The 17,659-nt window shown below is 36.2% G+C and overlaps 8 protein-coding genes across 8 annotated transcripts; 5 read left to right on the plus strand and 3 right to left on the minus strand.

The window, feature by feature from the left end:
* Positions 267–5,058, minus strand: BMR1_03g04695 (rhoptry neck protein 2; the record flags this gene model as incomplete). Its single annotated transcript, XM_021482298.1, has 7 exons — positions 267–2,218; positions 2,240–2,425; positions 2,660–2,809; positions 2,830–2,904; positions 2,925–3,212; positions 3,235–3,528; positions 3,552–5,058. 7 exons carry the CDS (start codon positions 5,056–5,058, stop codon positions 267–269), a joined length of 4,452 nt encoding a protein of 1,483 aa, XP_021338832.1.
* Positions 5,261–7,735, plus strand: BMR1_03g04700 (TSR1, pre-rRNA-processing protein TSR1; the record flags this gene model as incomplete). The annotated part of the gene is made up of 6 exons (XM_021482299.1): positions 5,261–5,772; positions 5,794–5,913; positions 5,936–6,382; positions 6,532–7,062; positions 7,084–7,383; positions 7,525–7,735. 6 exons carry the CDS (start codon positions 5,261–5,263, stop codon positions 7,733–7,735), a joined length of 2,121 nt encoding a protein of 706 aa, XP_021338833.1.
* On the minus strand, positions 7,940–11,378 carry BMR1_03g04705 (Vacuolar protein sorting/targeting protein 10; the record flags this gene model as incomplete). Its single annotated transcript, XM_021482300.1, has 7 exons — positions 7,940–8,101; positions 8,125–8,228; positions 8,564–9,007; positions 9,030–9,733; positions 9,755–10,486; positions 10,942–11,221; positions 11,243–11,378. 7 exons carry the CDS (start codon positions 11,376–11,378, stop codon positions 7,940–7,942), a joined length of 2,562 nt encoding a protein of 853 aa, XP_021338834.1.
* BMR1_03g04710 (protein phosphatase 3, regulatory subunit) lies at positions 11,544–12,166 on the plus strand (the record flags this gene model as incomplete). The annotated part of the gene is given in 4 exon segments (XM_021482301.1): positions 11,544–11,548; positions 11,568–11,821; positions 11,843–11,988; positions 12,038–12,166. The coding sequence occupies 4 exon segments, from the start codon at positions 11,544–11,546 to the stop codon at positions 12,164–12,166; spliced, it is 534 nt and encodes a 177-aa protein (XP_021338835.1).
* BMR1_03g04715 (small nuclear ribonucleoprotein E) lies at positions 12,519–12,828 on the plus strand (the record flags this gene model as incomplete). Its single annotated transcript, XM_012794098.1, has 3 exons — positions 12,519–12,566; positions 12,587–12,676; positions 12,697–12,828. 3 exons carry the CDS (start codon positions 12,519–12,521, stop codon positions 12,826–12,828), a joined length of 270 nt encoding a protein of 89 aa, XP_012649552.1.
* On the plus strand, positions 13,137–13,685 carry BMR1_03g04725 (hypothetical protein; the record flags this gene model as incomplete). The annotated part of the gene is made up of 1 exon (XM_012794099.1): positions 13,137–13,685. The coding sequence occupies one exon, from the start codon at positions 13,137–13,139 to the stop codon at positions 13,683–13,685; it is 549 nt and encodes a 182-aa protein (XP_012649553.1).
* Positions 13,909–14,767, plus strand: BMR1_03g04730 (conserved Plasmodium protein, unknown function; the record flags this gene model as incomplete). The annotated part of the gene is made up of 2 exons (XM_021482302.1): positions 13,909–14,470; positions 14,493–14,767. The coding sequence occupies 2 exons, from the start codon at positions 13,909–13,911 to the stop codon at positions 14,765–14,767; spliced, it is 837 nt and encodes a 278-aa protein (XP_021338836.1).
* BMR1_03g04735 (crossover junction endonuclease MUS81) lies at positions 14,782–17,403 on the minus strand (the record flags this gene model as incomplete). Its single annotated transcript, XM_021482303.1, has 9 exons — positions 14,782–14,823; positions 14,844–14,984; positions 15,005–15,224; positions 15,245–15,451; positions 15,475–15,556; positions 15,641–16,679; positions 16,750–17,059; positions 17,082–17,182; positions 17,203–17,403. The coding sequence occupies 9 exons, from the start codon at positions 17,401–17,403 to the stop codon at positions 14,782–14,784; spliced, it is 2,343 nt and encodes a 780-aa protein (XP_021338837.1).

The raw sequence follows: 17,659 nt of genomic DNA on the forward strand, positions 1-17,659 counted from the left end.
GGCCCTACAACAAACTATAGACCAGTAACTATATGGATTTTAACTATGTATACTATTATTACGTAACTGATTGATCATTTAAGTTTATAGTGTATGATTATTCAATTGTGATGTCAAAAACTATTCATAATTCTTCACAATAACACACAAACACAATCTAATATATAAAAACAGACATGTATCAGTGCATAACTAACAACTAGTACAAACCCACATAAAAGTAGATATGGCGGAATACTAAAATTACTAATGTACAATGAGAATCGTTAGTCTATGGCTAGGGTGCCAAAGAGGGGTGAGTCCAGGGAATTTGAATCGACCTTACCCCCGTCGGTTTTTATTTTATTAGCACGATTTATAATCTTATTCTTCAGTATCTTCCGTTTATCAAACCATCTCTTGATTTTCTTAATTCCACTACCGTTGGCTATTGTGGCAAAGAATTTGCTAAATAAACCGGTAAACGCAGTTTGCAGCCTATCCAGAATCTTAAACTGTGACTTTAATATGCTCCAAGCCGCCAATCCTGCCATAGGAAGTATGAAATATGGGCCAATGCTGGCCATTAGACCTACAGAAAACACATCCTGCACCGCAGTTTGTGTGGCAGTTGTAGCAATGGATTTTATAGGCTCTGCAATACAAAGTTTCCTTCCAGGCCGCGGCCTTGGAACGAACCAACAAGTTTCAGGCGGACCAATCCCAACATCAGCTGCGTGCTGAGCAATATCCATTCCACTCAATATAGCATGTGAGGCAATCGATCCCAACCCGATATAGCCTGAAATTTCACCTATTCTGGATGATTTGCGTTTTTGTTGCCAATTTACAACAAAATTGCCCAGATATGGTGCTTGGATACTGAGCATACGTGATACATATGGATAACCCATACCCCCAAACAACATACTTGCCACTTTCATAATTGAGGCAAAATAGAATGCCTTACCATACTTTAGTGCCTTTATTTCCCTTTTCACCTTCCTAGGCAACATGTTATCATACATATGCAACACCGAGTCGCCTTTTAGTATATACTTGAAGCTGTTGATATATTCGGGCTTCGACATGTCGTTTAGAGAACTATTACTGGATAAGGATTTCTCAAATTGCTTTATTGCCGCAGGATTGTTTAGTGTGTTAAGTGTAAATGCGATTAGGGATCTCCAAATTGATATACAATGATCTGCACATTGTGAATGTTGAAATTCAATCTTCCTTTCCTCAATCGACATATGAGGGTATCTAATGCTAATTTCTGGTAATCCAGGATTGCCCCCAATCGTTTCAAACCCTATCGGAGATCTCTTCCCCGGGTTTGTAACCATTATCACCAGATCCTGCAACAGGTCCAAGAAAGCACTTTCCAAATTCCACGCTTCCTTCCTAGGCATATCACGCTGTATCATGTACAACTTTTTAGTAATATGAATTACAATAGGTACGTTGATTTTCACTCCAACCCACACAGCATGGTCAACAGGACGAGCAGAAGAACGTAACAGCATGCTGGTAAATGAATCTGCAATTCTTTTCAATTTCTTAATAACATTATTAGTTTTTCCTGGGGGAAGCACTTTGCCAAAGAACACAGTTTGTTCCAAATTATCGTCAAGGTTTGCCTTACTATCCCGTACAAGCTGATATATGTAGTTCTTTTGTGAACCGGAGGCTTGGATAAATGGAAGGTTTAGAAATTTGCCAAAATGCTCGGATATTTTTTTATTGATATACTTTTGCCAATTGAGTGAATCATTGTTAATAGGGGCCTTTATGTTCATTTTTTTGATATCATCGCCCGTTAGATCATCTCCATTCTCTAATTTGCCGGTAATATACCCACTGTATCCACCACTTTCCGACCAATGATTAAACAGTGAATCGATTTCGCCAGGGAAACCGCCTGCATCTAAATTCTTTGTCTGGGCCAAACTCTCCCACATATCCATATTCTTAGATATTTGTAACGTGGCTAGTGAATGTGTGGTGAATTCAATTGCGCCCAATGCAGAATGTAGTAAATTCTTGGGGAATAATCGTAGAAGGGTGCTCTTTGCTCTCAAAGTGTTAAGTTTTTTATTGAAAAATCCGCGAGCGCCCATTTTAAGGAATTTCTTTAGTTTATTAGGTATGAATATTGACGATGAATTCACAATGCGCGAGAGGAGTGTCCCTTTCTCAAGTCTTCTCAAGTCTTTTTCCAAATCTTTACCGGCATCTATTTGAACGTCTTACCTACCTTTCTTTGTCAAAAAGTGGTAGAGGAATATGTGTGATAAAGCCACTGGATCAGGAGCGCAGTAATTGAGCAAAGTCTCTAACCCTTCCCCTCTCATCACTAATGAAGGTTTCATGCGATATAGATTGCTAAATGAGCGGAGGGCGTCCTCAGCCCAACTCATAGCGTTCGATCTTGACATGATTACTGCGTTAGTAATTTTTTATGATAGAAATTTTATCAATTTCATAAATTATAGATATTAATTATGTGTATATTGTCAATTCTCTTGAAATAGTTCAAATTTCATAAACTTTCACAGATGAATTTGGAAGTAATTGACAATTTTTATCATACAAAAATTGTGCTAATTGATTCAAATTTCATGCGCTATACACAACTAATAATGGATTGTGTTTCACATAATGATATGCTACATACCTGACATGTAAAGGTATAATCTAGCCCATGGAATGTTTTTCTTGGGGTAGGTTTCCGATTCCTTCAGTTGTTTGTAATAAGAAATTGCCGAGTCGTATTTGAGTTGCATGTCCACATTTTTCAGTTCAGGTTTCATAATATTCTTCCTCACTATTTGAATGGTAACTTACACTTTTTGTATATTTCGACCCAGCCCTGTTTGCCATCAAACTCCCTAGGATCCCACCACATAGTCATGGAAAAAACTTAATTATCCGCCACTTACTATCGCCGTATTCGAAGGGGTTAGAGATCAATCTCAAGTATTCCGGAAATGCCTCCTTTTTACCAGTGTTCAAATTGCCACAAGCTAATAATAAGTCAAATGCCTCTCTTAATTTCTTATTGTGTTTGTCCAATTTTGATGATCTAAAATCACAGCTCACGTTTATAAGTGAATCATTCAAATTTGAGCAAAGTTTCGCCTGTAAACGTTTACTGTTGATGTCATTGGAGACCGAATTTTCAATATTTGCGCCTTGTGAATTTAGCTCTTCGCCCTTAAATTTAATAGCTAATTCACACGGTATACTAACCTTTATCCACAGTATCCAAAGCCTCTTCCAGCATGCTGCACAACAAACGCGGTTCACCTTCGAGCAAAGTCTTCCTTCGTAATCTTTTGTAGTGTGGCTTGATAAATCCATTGTTTTTTCGCGAATACTTTGATCCACGAATCACTCCACACATAGAGTCCAGTTTATCAAATTTCTCATTACCACCAGTGGAAACCAGAGTTTGCCATGAAAAGAAAGGCCTGGTCGCACCAGATGTGAAATATGCATTAGATTCTAGATAAGCAAGCATTAGAGTTGCCAAGTGTCCAAATACTAAATTAACGATGTGGCCTTACAGAATATATTGTTGCCAAAGGACCAAAATAGCTCAGTTGAGAGGGAGGTTGTTATTGAATGTTGGGAATTGCCAGGATTATTTTCTTTGACATTGTTATAGCCTAGGGCAAGTGCCAAATTTGTGAGCCTTTGGATGTTGTCAGTGGTGGAAAAATCAGCAGACAACAGATACTGAACTTTGGAAAGTACTACTGATTTGAGATAATCACTTCTATTGGTTCTAGTTGTATTTGGAGATATCTCTAAGAAGTATGAACCAAAATCTGCAATATTTCCAATCAAATTGTCGGAAATAACTGCTCCATTGAATTTTCTATCAAATAAAACAGAGTGACTATTGTACATAATTTTAGCCAAGTTATTATAGCCCTCTACATACGCCGCACTCAAGCCGCTTATCCTGTCTCCAAAAATATTAACGTGTTGTGCTAGGAATTTAGTAGCAAAATTATCCCGGCCAATTGAGATATCTAATTCAAGAGCGTTGGATGATACATTTATAAAATTCTCCAACTGTTTTTCTTCCATGTTCATTTTGCCAATTCCATCGGGAGAAGCGCGATTTGTGGCATTAAATGTAGGTTTATTTTTCGTTCTCTCATTCCATCCTCTCCCTTCGGCATCAGTTTCACCTTCATCTTCAGCCTTATCTTCATTCTGATCTAATGGTCCTCCGCCATTTCTAATCTCATTATTAGTATTGGTTGTGACAGAAGAATTGTTGGATGAAGTACGATGGGATGAACCTTCATTCTTAATATCAGTATGGTCATTAGAATTGGTATCAACTTTATTGGTGATAGGATTAGATTGGTCATTGGAATGAACAGGAGTAGTGGGTTCAACTGGTGTTGAAGCAGATTGAACATCTGAATTTTGGCCTGAAAATGGAGAAGTTTTGAGTAATTCGGGCAGGTTATCATCAACAAAATCGCGATTTGTGGCATTAAATGTAGGTTTATTTTTCGTTCTCTCATTCCATCCTCTCCCTTCGGCATCAGTTTCACCTTCATCTTCAGCCTTATCTTCATTCTGATCTAATGGTCCTCCGCCATTTCTAATCTCATTATTAGTATTGGTTGTGACAGAAGAATTGTTGGATGAAGTACGATGGGATGAACCTTCATTCTTAATATCAGTATGGTCATTAGAATTGGTATCAACTTTATTGGTGATAGGATTAGATTGGTCATTGGAATGAACAGGAGTAGTGGGTTCAACTGGTGTTGAAGCAGATTGAACATCTGAATTTTGGCCTGAAAATGGAGAAGTTTTGAGTAATTCGGGCAGGTTATCATCAACTTCCAGACCAGAACTACTCAAATGTTCCAATCCATTATTTTCATCGCCGATTACACCATTTATAGGACTGCTAGTTTCTGGCGGCGTTTGGGGGGAAGAATTACCACTATCATCGGCAATCACAGGATCAATGTTTAAAAGTGTTAATGTGTGAAAGAGGAACAATAGAAGTATAGTACCATGGAAACTCTTATTCCTCTTCATTTACATTACGCACCTATGTGCCCCAAATACAGAAACAAATACGTGAGAAATAGATAAATCTGCTGCAATGACAAATATAGCATTCCCTGTCAAAAATTAAGTGCGATTTATTAATGTGTATGTGTATGTGTATTATCCCATTATAGTATGTTGTGACTTGGCTAGACTGGGGGGGAGTCACTAGTGTTCATTAGGTAGTGTCATGGTGGTGCATAGGAATGCCCTAAAGCAACGGAATAAGCCCTTCAAGGGTTCTACCAAATCTAACCCCCTAAAGAAGGTCAAAATAACCGCCAAAGTTGAATTAGTTAGAATACCTAGGAAAAAAGTTATCAGTGATACTAAAAAGGCGGCAAAACAGTCACGCCTGGAAGTGAAGCGATTGGGTCCTAAGGCGATTCTAATAGTTTCATGCAATAGCACTGTAAAATCTAGTGATTTTGTTAATAAGATTACACAATATATACAAGGAACTATTTTAGATACAGATTTCAATATTATTTGTGACTGTGATTCCATCAGTGATTCTGAATGGAACATTGGTAACATTGTTCAACTTCCCAAAAAGGCTTTAACAAGTAGCTTTTCACAGAAAGTTTACTTTTATTCATGTCCCAGAAATGTAACTTCAGTTTTGTCTGCTGCCGCAGTAGCTGACATTATTATACTGTTATTTGACGGACTTAGGGATGATGATGCCTTCGACAAACAAGGGTAAGACTGCGTGTGAATTAGATATGATATCATGAGGGCGTTAAAACTACAAGGTATGCCGTCGGTTATAGGTGTGAATTTGACGTCTTCTGATAGTAGCATTGTTAAAAGATATTTTAACGATGAATTGGGGCCTGATAAGTTAGTAGTGTCAATAATTTAGGAAATACTTTGTGTTGAAAGATACTCTTCAATTGCTACGTGGCATAAGCAGTACAAGTTGCAAGCAAATTTCGTGGCGCAAAGATAGGGGATATATGTTAGGCCAGCTACACAGTTATAACAAAGATGACCAAAAACTGGTGTTGAAGGGTTACATGAAGAATTTGGGCTTTACCTGTAAAAATTTAGTACATATTACTGACGTCGGTGACTTTGTTCTTGACAAAATTGAGGTAATACCTCCCTCTGGAAATACTATGTCACTAGATCCAATCACATTAGATGAAGTTAATCAAATGGACATAAATGATCAAATTGATGTGTTAAATGAAGTAATTGAAGAGGATAATGAATTTGAATGTCAAAAATTGGATGAAATGTTTGATAATATCGCAATTGAATCAAATGATAACGATGTATTAGATGAGTACTTCAAGAAGATTGTCAAGTGCGTTTTTGTCTTATGCTAATTTTCTGTATACTATGTACCACTTACTATGTAATATTTGGTCATATGTTTAAATATTACCTGGTAATATGGTGAAAATTACTCGTTAATTTATTCAAAAACAAATGATATTTCACAAATTAACGTAGCGAGTCTAAGAACTATGAAATGGAGATTAGAGATCCAAAGGATCGCATGTTCCCCGACGAAGTGGATATTCCATCTAATATATTAGCTAGCAAGAGATTTAGAAAGTATCGTGCATTGGAAGATTTTAACAGATCCGAATGGGATCCTTACATGGATTTACCCGTTCCCTACTCAAAAATACACGAATTTGAATCATTCAAAGCATTAGTCAAATACTGTAACTCTCATCATTCTAAACATGCTTCGAAAATCGTTGAAGCAATTAAAAATGTTACTGGAATTGATACTAATGAACCATTTGTATACCTACAAATCTCTGGTGTCAATTCCGCCATTGTTGATAAGTTTATAAATGATGCTAAACCATTCATTGTATCAACAGTATTGCCATATGAGAGAAAAGTTACAGTGTTAGAAATGTCAATCAATAAAGTAGCGCCCTTGATGCCGATAGAGTCACATGATTCTGAATCAAGCATAGATAGCATACCTTCTAAGTCAGAATACAAATTCTTAACAGGCTTTAGAAGGTATGAACACAATTCAAATAGATTCATCAGTAGACCAATTTTCAGTATCAAAACATCAGTTAACTCCAGTGGCAAATCGATATATCTAAAGGTACTAGATAATACTAAAATGTGTATTGCATCAATTTATGGGTTTGCATTGCCCCTATCTAACCCAATTATTATGATGAGGAATGATGAGGTAATTGCCCATGGAAGTATCATTGGCCCTAACCCCAAAAGGGTTGTGTTGAAGCGGATTATCTTGACCGGGTATCCAATTAAAGTCCATAAGCAGAAAGCTATAGTTAGGTATATGTTCTTCAATCCACACGATATAAGGTAGGCAAGTCACTACTAGTATGTTGAATATTTCAAACACATTGTTAAAAAAAAATCTAACTCAACCAATGAACTTCACGGTTGATCCCTGTTCTTAGACAAATTTTAGGGGAAAGATTAATGTGATAAAACCTAACATAGGTGGTACAAACCGGCAAAATTAGTCACCAAAAGAGGGCTAACTGGGCGAATAATGACCTCTCTAGGTACACACGGTTATATGAAATGCCTTTTCGACCAATATATATCGCAAGATGATGTAGTAATGTTATACTTGTATAAGCGTGTTTACCCTAAGTGGCATCCATATACTTGGACCCATCAATCTATTACAAGCAGTATTTATGCATAATCCAAAATCACTCATTAATAAACTATAAGTCCTCGGGTTTTTATACAAGGCATCAACATGAAATTCGATGGAAATGTAGCAATTGTAACAACATTAATTAGTGTGCTAGATAATAGCATTTAAGGTGATGATAACAGTTATTATTGATAATTAGCAGTGATGTTGTTATGCATACAAATTATGAAATGTTTTATATAAATATTGTTATAGGAGCTCCAGGGGCTCATGATTTCTTTTGATTTGTTGCGACCTCCTGAAATCCCCACGGTCGTGCGATCTGTTAAGTGTGGAATTTGTGTGTTGCAGTGAAGTTGATTCGAATTCCGAACCCATATAATCCATCAGCGCAGGTGCATCTTCCTCATCCTATATAACCCCAACGTGCTTGCCTGTTCAGCATCAATAAACCCTAACTCTGGCTCAAATTTGGAGTTTTTGGAATGTCCCTTCTTCCCCAATGGCGCATATTGTACGTTTTGGAAAGAATCAAATCCTATGTAAGCATCGTAAATATGTTAGTAAATCGATAAATTTTAACTATTAACTTCGCTTGGCATAAGCATGTGATGAGTTTCTATTATCATTGATAATTAATGCAACGCACATAAATTCTATTACCGTAGATACATATATATATATATATCGCATATAACAAATATTCTTTATCATGCATTGTAAAGATATATACAACATATAGAATGATATATATAGTTTAATATCACAATATAAAATAACATAAATTTGTACTGTTTTATGTGTGATTGATGGAAGAAATTGTAGAATCTATAATAAAAATCTACAAGTTTAATAGTCCGAATGATTGCTCACCAAAATTCCTAAAAATGTGCCTAAACTCCATTGAATTTGAAAGGTAAGTTGCCACCAACATAGCAATAATCAGGAAAATCATGAATGTGATAATAAGTTTGCTTCCAAGTGTAAAGGGAGAATGAGCAGGACAAGGAACTGGAATTTTTGATGGAGTCCATCCTCCTTCACAAACATCCCCTGGCACTTTACGATAGGCATCAGCAAAAAATATTCCTGAACTGGTGCAACCTTTATATATCATAATCTCTGGATCCGGTTCACATTCCAAACTTCCAATTTTCCTAGTAAATCCATAATTGCATTCAAAGTCCTCTCTAGTACATTTACAAATCTTTCTTTCGGATGATACCTTGAAGTCCTTCCCGTTGAAGCATGCAGATGTGGGTTTTCGCCTGGTATAGGTTATTTGTTTCCCCAATAGGCAATTATTACTAGTCCCATCTAGAGTTAATATTCAAAGTACCTGAAGGAGACCAAGTTTCATAATCTGAAGATTCAGAGTTAACCGACCATATACCATGGCAAATTGGCTGTCCTAGGGTACTAAAGTCCAAGTGATACAGTATGCCTATGCCGTTTCTGGTGCCATATAAAAGGAACTCTGTCACTGATGAATTGGGTTCAATAACAATATTATCAACATCCAAGCCAAATTTGCCCAATTCAAAATCAAACCAAGAGTGACCCTGATCCCAACTAAACACGACCTGATTAACCTTTCTCTGATCATCTGCCATAACAATTAGACCCCCGTGATCCCCAAACTCGTAAATAAAAGCGCCTTTATGTGCTTCAATCCAAGTTAACCCTCCATCACTACTAAAGAAAGTGTTAACCTCATTCGATTCATAGCGTAGATGATCTCCAACGTTACCAGTGCCCATAACCAACCCTACTGCATTTTCGATCGAATAAAAAGGGGCATATTGATGAAAATGGGTAATTCCATGAAGATGAAGATAGCATTTGTCCTTTTCACAGTCATACTTATTACCAAGGGAATCAACCTTAGGTGCTTTTATATAGTTCCAAGAGCCACCTTTGTTGAACGAAATTACCGTCCTAACCACATCTTCACTCTTTCCCTTAGACTTCTTACCCCTATCATTTTCTTTACCCATTTGATTTGGCATTTTATATTGGAATTTGTTGAACGGGTTTGGCATACTAAATCATTTATTTACTCACTATTCAGAAGTATCTTTGAAGTTGGCAATGTAGACTCCTTCAACAGAAAATATTCTGTCAAATTCGCATTCACCAGAGGAAGATCTCACGTTATTGGGTAGTGAAAGTGTGTAATTGATCCCATCTGCATCTGAAATGTATACATTGCCAATGTTTGAATCAGACGAGGAATGATTTACATGGATCACCACAGCACCCTCAGATGTATCAATTATTGTATACGACTTTTCCTCCAAATCTACTGGTAATTTGGCAAGCTCAAATGTAGAACCACCATTCCTTGATACATATAACTTAACTGTCTGCTTGAGTACGTCATCCGTTGTGGCGACAAATATGTATCCATTTGACACCAAAAATTTGTTACCCCCAGGTATAAGCTTGATGAAAGTTTTACCAAAGTTATTAGTATAAATAAAGTCTACGTTTGAGCTCCATCCCTCAAATCTTGGCTGAGACCCCGATTCCTGGCTAAAAGTAGTCATATACACAATATCCTCCTGATGAATCGATTTGTCACCCCAACTAAACTGGGAGACGTACCTTTTGACCAACTCAAACGATCTGCCCAGGTTTTTGGTGTAGTACAAATCGTGTACACAGTCTTCAGTTGAATTGTTATCGTAGCATGCAGGAGTCCAAGTGGATACCAATGCCCAGCTACCCTTAGTGGGATGGAATAGCCAAGTGTTTATCACGTGAGGGAAGTTCAAAGAGTGGAAATCCAGGCCGCTATGTTAGTAAGTTGTATGTTTATACACGTGTGAATTGTGCATTTAGACTATTGTATGTATGTATGCATGTATTATGTAAAGAAAATTCCTCTAGATTTTGCAGGGGATTTTGTAGATATCTAAAAAAAATGATTACTCATTTAACACAGCTTATGGTAATAAATAAATTCACAAGTGACAAAGAGAGATAGTTCAGTGAATGATGTGATGATGGTGAACTTTTGGGTATAGGGAATAGCGGTTAAAAGGGTTTACAGATAGGTAAGTAATAAAGTGCAGGCATAATATATGTGTGTGTTATATATTAAGATATTTGAAATTGTGGGTAAATTCATGTTGTATAAAATTCCAGCATGTATTGGCATAAAGAAAAATGCGTAGTGTGAATGTAATAAATATGTGTGCATCTTGTGTAAATTTTTTAAAAATTCAAAAAAAAACACGAGTGCCTACGTATTGTGTGAGATAAAGTGGTGATTTCCATTGCCAATGACAATCACAATATTCTTGTCAAGTTCATTTACGATCAAATTCTCTACCGCAAAAGTGTCCTGATCCTTCGGATTTTGTAGTTTATTTTTTATATTGCTTGTTATTTCGTACCACTGTTTACCCGAGTCTGCCGAGCGATAAATTCTTCCCTTCAGAGTTTTCAGTAGCACGATCATATGATCATGTCCACACCAAACAATATCTTCCACATTGCTGTCAAAATTGACTTCACTAACTGATACTGTTTGAAATTGTTAAATACCTTTTTTCTTGCTAACATCGGTTTCCTTATCCGCCTTCTGTTTGGGCTTTTCCGGGGAAACAGCGTTATTACTTGTGAGTGACAGTGTAAAAAGGGGTACTATAATATACAACAATGAGATAGTGTACGTATTCATAATCGCGGCTCTTAAACATTTAAATTTGTTTATGAGGTGGAAAATATGAAATATGCGTGTTTATTGTGTGTGAAAAGCCATCTACAAAATATGTAAATATTGAAACACGGCACGACACTAAGCACTAGGGTTGTTGTGTCTATAGGTTATGGGTTAAACCTCAGGATGGGGTAATCGCGGCTAATTTAGGAATTCAAATAGTCAATTGACTCTGCAAGAGAAGAAGAGATTGGTTAAGGCAGCTAATTTCAGCCAAGAAAATATTCTGAAACTTTACAAACGCTTCTGCCAGCTGGATTCTAATAATAATGGCAAACTTGATCTTAAAGAGATTCTTAATATTCCTGATATGAATGAAAATCCACTAGTTAATCGACTTTTGGATGTTTTTGACACAAATTCTGATGGAGGAATCTCATTTTCTGAGTTGCTTGTTGGTTTGGGTATTTTAAACCATTATTTAGCTAAACTGGCGGAGAATGTTGATGAGATAGAGAAGACCAAATTTGCCTTTGATGTATACGATGTAAATAAGGATGGCATTATATCCAATGGTGATCTGTTTGCATCACTGCAGATAATGGTTGGTAACAATCTATCAACTGTCCAAGTAAGTATCTAATCTGATTATCAATTTAACATAAAGACAGCTTATTTAGATACAACAACTTGTAGACAGGACCATTCTGCAAGTGGACAAGAACGGAGACGGGATGATTTCCTTTGATGAATTTAGGGAGTTTACCCTCAACATGGATATAAAATCCAGGTTCAAATTCAACCTCTAATTCACCAATCACTACTCTAAAGGGTCGTATTATTGAACATGAGATCTAACGCCTGATTCTAACAGTTTAAACAATATGTATTATAATTTTCTATTATATAGACTAGCTGAAAAAACACTAGCGTCTCAACCTAGATATGGAAATGTGTGAGTACGTAAGTCTGAAATTGAAGTCATATATAAATTTGAGAATTGATATTAGTTTTACTAATATAAAAATGCAATGGAACGTTTATCTATTAAAATTGTTTATATCTATGGATAAGTAATGAATGATAAGTATGAATAGGGTAGGGTATGATATGTATGGGGGTGGGTAAGTTTCTATCTGTTGTCATCTTATAGTCGTGAAAATGGCCGATAAACGCGATAGGCTTCAGAAGATTATGACCCAACCGATTGTAAGTGCGAATTGAAATAGAACCAAATATTTAGGTTATTCACCAGCGGCGTAAGGGTTCAAATTTGGTTATTCGATGAACCAAACATCAAAATAGAAGGGAGGATTAAAGTAAGTCAAGTGGCATTTAGGGTTTCGATGAATATATGAATATGGTTTTGGATGATGCAGAGTCTGTTAATCAGAAACATAAGACTCGGAAGTCATTGGGTAAAATTCTGCTTAAAGGAGATTGTATGACTCTTATAGCTGCAGTTCAATAGTATCGCAATTTAGACCGTTATTATATTTGATAAAATTAAGTTTGGCTAATTTTATGATATTTTACTTATCTTGCCTTTTACAACACAAATAATCGATTTAATGTTGATGCCATTTAGACACAATGGCTCGTATTCCGATCATAGCATGATAAGATGTGCTGTAGTTTAAATTTTTGAAAAAAAATGTCGAATTTTGAGTATATTTGCAGTTATATCACTATACCTGCGAAATATATGATAAAAATTACATCACAAAACGCTGGCCTATTAGACCTCAAACAAATCGATGTATAAAGGGATGTCACAAAATGTCAATAAAATTAACCTTGGATAATAAACTTATGGAGAAGCTTAATTCGGATAAGAAATATGATAAATCCTCATCAAGTGGAACGGATTCCTTTCATGAAACATATGTTGATCTGTTTGTTAGGGAAGTAGATAAGAAGTTGCAACCAGAATGCTATGATAAACTGTGCAGTACGCGAGTTAAAACTTTGGAATTGTGGGAACCAGGTCTGGATGTGATAAAAGTAGAGGATAAACACGATGCTGAACCATTCCTAAACCAAATATTGCGACTCAGTAGTGAAATTGTGCATAAAGTAAATAAAATGCATTCTGGAACAGATTATACACTAAGAACAGAGACAAACTTTGGAAAGGAGAAAATTGATGAAGCAAATAAAAAAATTAGACAGATAATGAAGTTACTCAGTAACGGTACCACTGATGCCTGTAAACTTGATGACTACAGTGATGAGGTATTTATAAGCATCGACGATTTCTCAGAAACCCTGTATGCCCACTATGCAAAAATTGATAAGCACCTGGACAAAGTTAAGAAGCTACTGTGAATCATTTCTTAATTTTGCATATACATAGCCGTATTCGACGTGCACAGTTGTAGCTAGTGGGTGAGAATCAGTTATGGAATTGCTAAATAGTATAAATATTGTCACATGTGACGAATTAGTGAGGAAGTCAGGAAAGGAGTGATATTAATGTGCAGTTATATCAACATATAGGGCAATATACACGGGCCTTACTGTGTGATTAGTGTGCGGGTAACATGTAAGAATGGCTAGTACTTTTAGTGTAACGGAGAAAGATGGATCCAGCTCCAGCGATAGCACGGATAAATACTTGAGTTTTGCACAAGGAAAAGATATCGCAACAAGGGCACTCAAAAAGGGTTTCGCCGTGCAAAAGCTATACTCACGCATCTACCAAAACTCGGTTGACCTGAGGCACAAGAGGATACTTATCGCTAGACTAAAGGCCAATCTATATGGCAAATCAGACGATCTGGACATTGATGGTACAGGCATTGTTACAACAGCTCCCCCCTGTTTATCCGATGTCCAGTTTAAATTGCTACGACAAGAACAGTTGAGTCTTATGGCAGAAAATACCAGATTGGTTAGGTTACTCGAAAGTAGAAGCACAAATAATTATACTTCGAATGATAGTGGTATGGCAATTTCTCATGCAATTCGTGGCAATGTTTGGGGCTGTGATTCACTAGTCATTAAAGATCGCTCATATGCCCTTGAGAAGATCGTACTGATGCTTGACAAAGTAGTACTCAAAATTTTGGCCAAAGCATTTAGACAAATATTCCTATACGCTTTCTTGCAAGGTAAAAAAAATTAATCATGTAGACAATATACAAAATGTCAAGTCTAAGATTAAAAATAATGCGATAAGGATCAGGATGTTTTATGCATGTTCCACATTAATCCAATCCATTCGTAATGTATATCGGAGGGATCTTTCTTCTTTTTTAAATTCCCTAATTCGTGAATCGTTCGCCGCATATTCTCAAAGCACTATTAATCCGTTGGAATTTATGAGTGAAGTGAATAAAAAAGCCACGCCAATAGTGCCCTTTCCGACGTACTATAAGAACCTTCATTCCGTTAAAAATTCACAGTAGTGATTACATAGCATTTAACCGCGTGATTTATATAATTTTAGAATATGTTTTACTAGCTAATTGATTTGGTAAATACCTTCTTTCCAATGAGTTTCTTCTTTCCAATTTGCAAGGATGACAGGATATCTTCATCCACAGCTAACGCCGTAGCCAGTTCATTAGGTGTGGGCCATTTGTTTAGTATAGCAGCTGTAGCAATTGGGCCACAAGTTGGGATCTAAATGTAACACATTTTACACATCTTAATTGCTTTCCAAATATATGTTTATATGTTATATTGTAGTCTTTACGAGTTTTTAAAATCCAGTTATCCCACAAGGAACAATTTTCTGGGCTTTTTAACCATAAAGATAATTTTTTATTGTCATCATCAGTTATTTGTTTAAAACTTTTGATGTCTGCCATATTACAAATTAGCGATTCTAATTGCCTATGAAATCTCACAATAAAAGCGGCACTAAATTAGCTGCAGCTTACGTATGCGATGGTGACGAAGTGTTTATGACGTTGAACCCGTTTATGAATTGGATATTTAGTTTTGCTGAGGAAAACATTTTGGGGTTGGCGTGTTTCTTCCAGTAGCTACCAGTGGGAGAAGTATCAACGCTATCGGTGCAACTTTCATATAAGTAAATAATCTGCTTCATTCCGCTTTCTAATAGCCTTTGTCGTTGCTCGTCGTATCTAAATTGATCACTAGTGTTTACCTCCCATCTAAGATTGAAGAGTGAAGGTCGGATACAGTTTTACGCTCTATTATCCAACCGAGAACATATGCATCTCCTCCTGCTATGTTATTATAAGTTTGAATTATTTAAAAAGGCGTTTTAATAATCTTTACAAAACATAATATATCTATTATAAAAAACCTACCAAATAGACTATTTCTGCCACTCATTCCACACTTTGATGAATCACCACTATATGTGTGTTTGTAACAGACCCAAATGATATCTCCTAAGGGTAAAGTGCAAATTTTGTATTTTATACGTTCTCTCTTTAGAATATCAATCAATAAATCATAATACTTTAATCTAGACCCTCCAAATTCCCGATTGTCAATTACAACGACCAAATTATAATTGTCATTGTCACAAGTGTCATTATTAATTAATCCATCGTTTCCAATATCTTTGTTTGGTGAATTATGGTAACCAGGCAAAAAATTAGCGGGGAAAAGATTTCGTCTGTAATTATCATCACCAGTGTTGTCAAATTCATGCTTTAAATTTGTAAATTCAAGAAATGCATCTAAATTGGGGGTTGTGGTAGATATGGCATCACACTTTCTGGTTTTTAGTGATAAAGTATCTGCAGCTATTGTGCAATCGTCCGCTATGGGATCTAGGCACCTTTTGATTGTAGAGTCACTATTGTCTATTTTTTGTGGTACATTTGGGGCAGATTCATCGTGTGGTATTAATATTATGTCACTGATGTAATCCCTAGTGATATTTTGCTGATGGGTATCCTTTAGGTCTCTTTTTGGTTTGCATGCTAATGAATAAAAATCTACTGGTATATTATGAGTGGCTTTATTATACGACAATTTGACAGATCTTGGTGAGCTGATACTAGTGCTTTGGGTTAATTGTTGGGATTGAGATCTATTTGGGGTGTATGTCATACTTCTATCATCCATATTAGTGTTGTAGCTTGGAAAAATGTTCTCAATAAGAGACTTAATTGATATTTTAACATTCACTATCAAAATCCTACCCACAGACAACCCATCCTCTGTTATGGAGTAATAGTACATATCGGCCATTTTACTCATGAACCTCTTGGGCCTACTATCACTGTCAGTGTCGTTAATCCTTTTAGGTTTGAAAAATTCATTGTGGAAGGTCACCAAATTGCGTTTTATGAGTTTAGAAAGCGATGTTACGTCTACTCTGGAACAGGGAATTATCTGAATCAATGATAACGTGTGACAATAATAACCATTTGTGTATGGTTGTTATTGTTGTTATTAATTGTACCTTCAAAAGTCTTTCAGATAAATTCACTAGGTTTGACAATCTAAAACGAGTGGAATTCGTATTTGTATGGAGTATAAATAAGATGATTAGGGCAGCCCATGAGGAGCTGCCATTTGGCGGTGTGTATAATCGCTTGGAAGTATCCATTGCTTTCACTGGCGATGTATGCAAACCTGGTGGCATTGACAATTGATAGTGTTGGGTTTGTATGCTGCTCCTTAACAATAATTTACAAAAACGTCTAGCTTCAGTGAGACGTTGTTTTTTGAACGCTGATGAATGTGAACAACAATCACTGTTCCCAGGAATTCTAATTGTACAAACATACTTACTTAGTTAAAACGCATGCTGTTTGCGTATCCATTCCTTTTAACCTGGCAAAATCGTTGAATTCAGAAAGTGGTAAAGGATATTTTGTCAGTGATTGTAGGATCTAAATGATCTGATGGTTACGTTGTGGTAGTGTTTAATTTCTCCAATATTTTCTGGAGGAATGTCATTGATGAATTGTTTAATGTGCTTGAAGAAGGGAATATTGTGTGGATGGATTAGGATAGGGGAATCAGAGATGTTGGCGAAATAGTTAGGTGATTTTAGAGGATGGAGAGGTGTTTTTGAGGGGTATTCTTGGTATTCAATGGTAAATTTTTCCATAGTACCACTTTAATTACAATTCAAATACATATCCTAGTGTTCAATGCTAACTCAAATATATAGTAATGCCTAAACAAAGGTAAATGTCATGAGTGACACTGAGGGGAGGAAATAGAAGAAAACATCAGTTTGTGTGTTTGTTATGTATGTGTAAATATTTGATGTCCTAATTGTGTGAAAAATATAATAAACAAGCAATTTTTATCCCATTGGCCGCATTATTCGATAAAGATATACACCATTGCCCGGTATGCAA

Source organism: Babesia microti, chromosome III (genome assembly GCF_000691945.2).
Source record: "Babesia microti strain RI chromosome III, complete genome".
Classification (NCBI taxonomy): domain Eukaryota; phylum Apicomplexa; class Aconoidasida; order Piroplasmida; family Babesiidae; genus Babesia; species Babesia microti.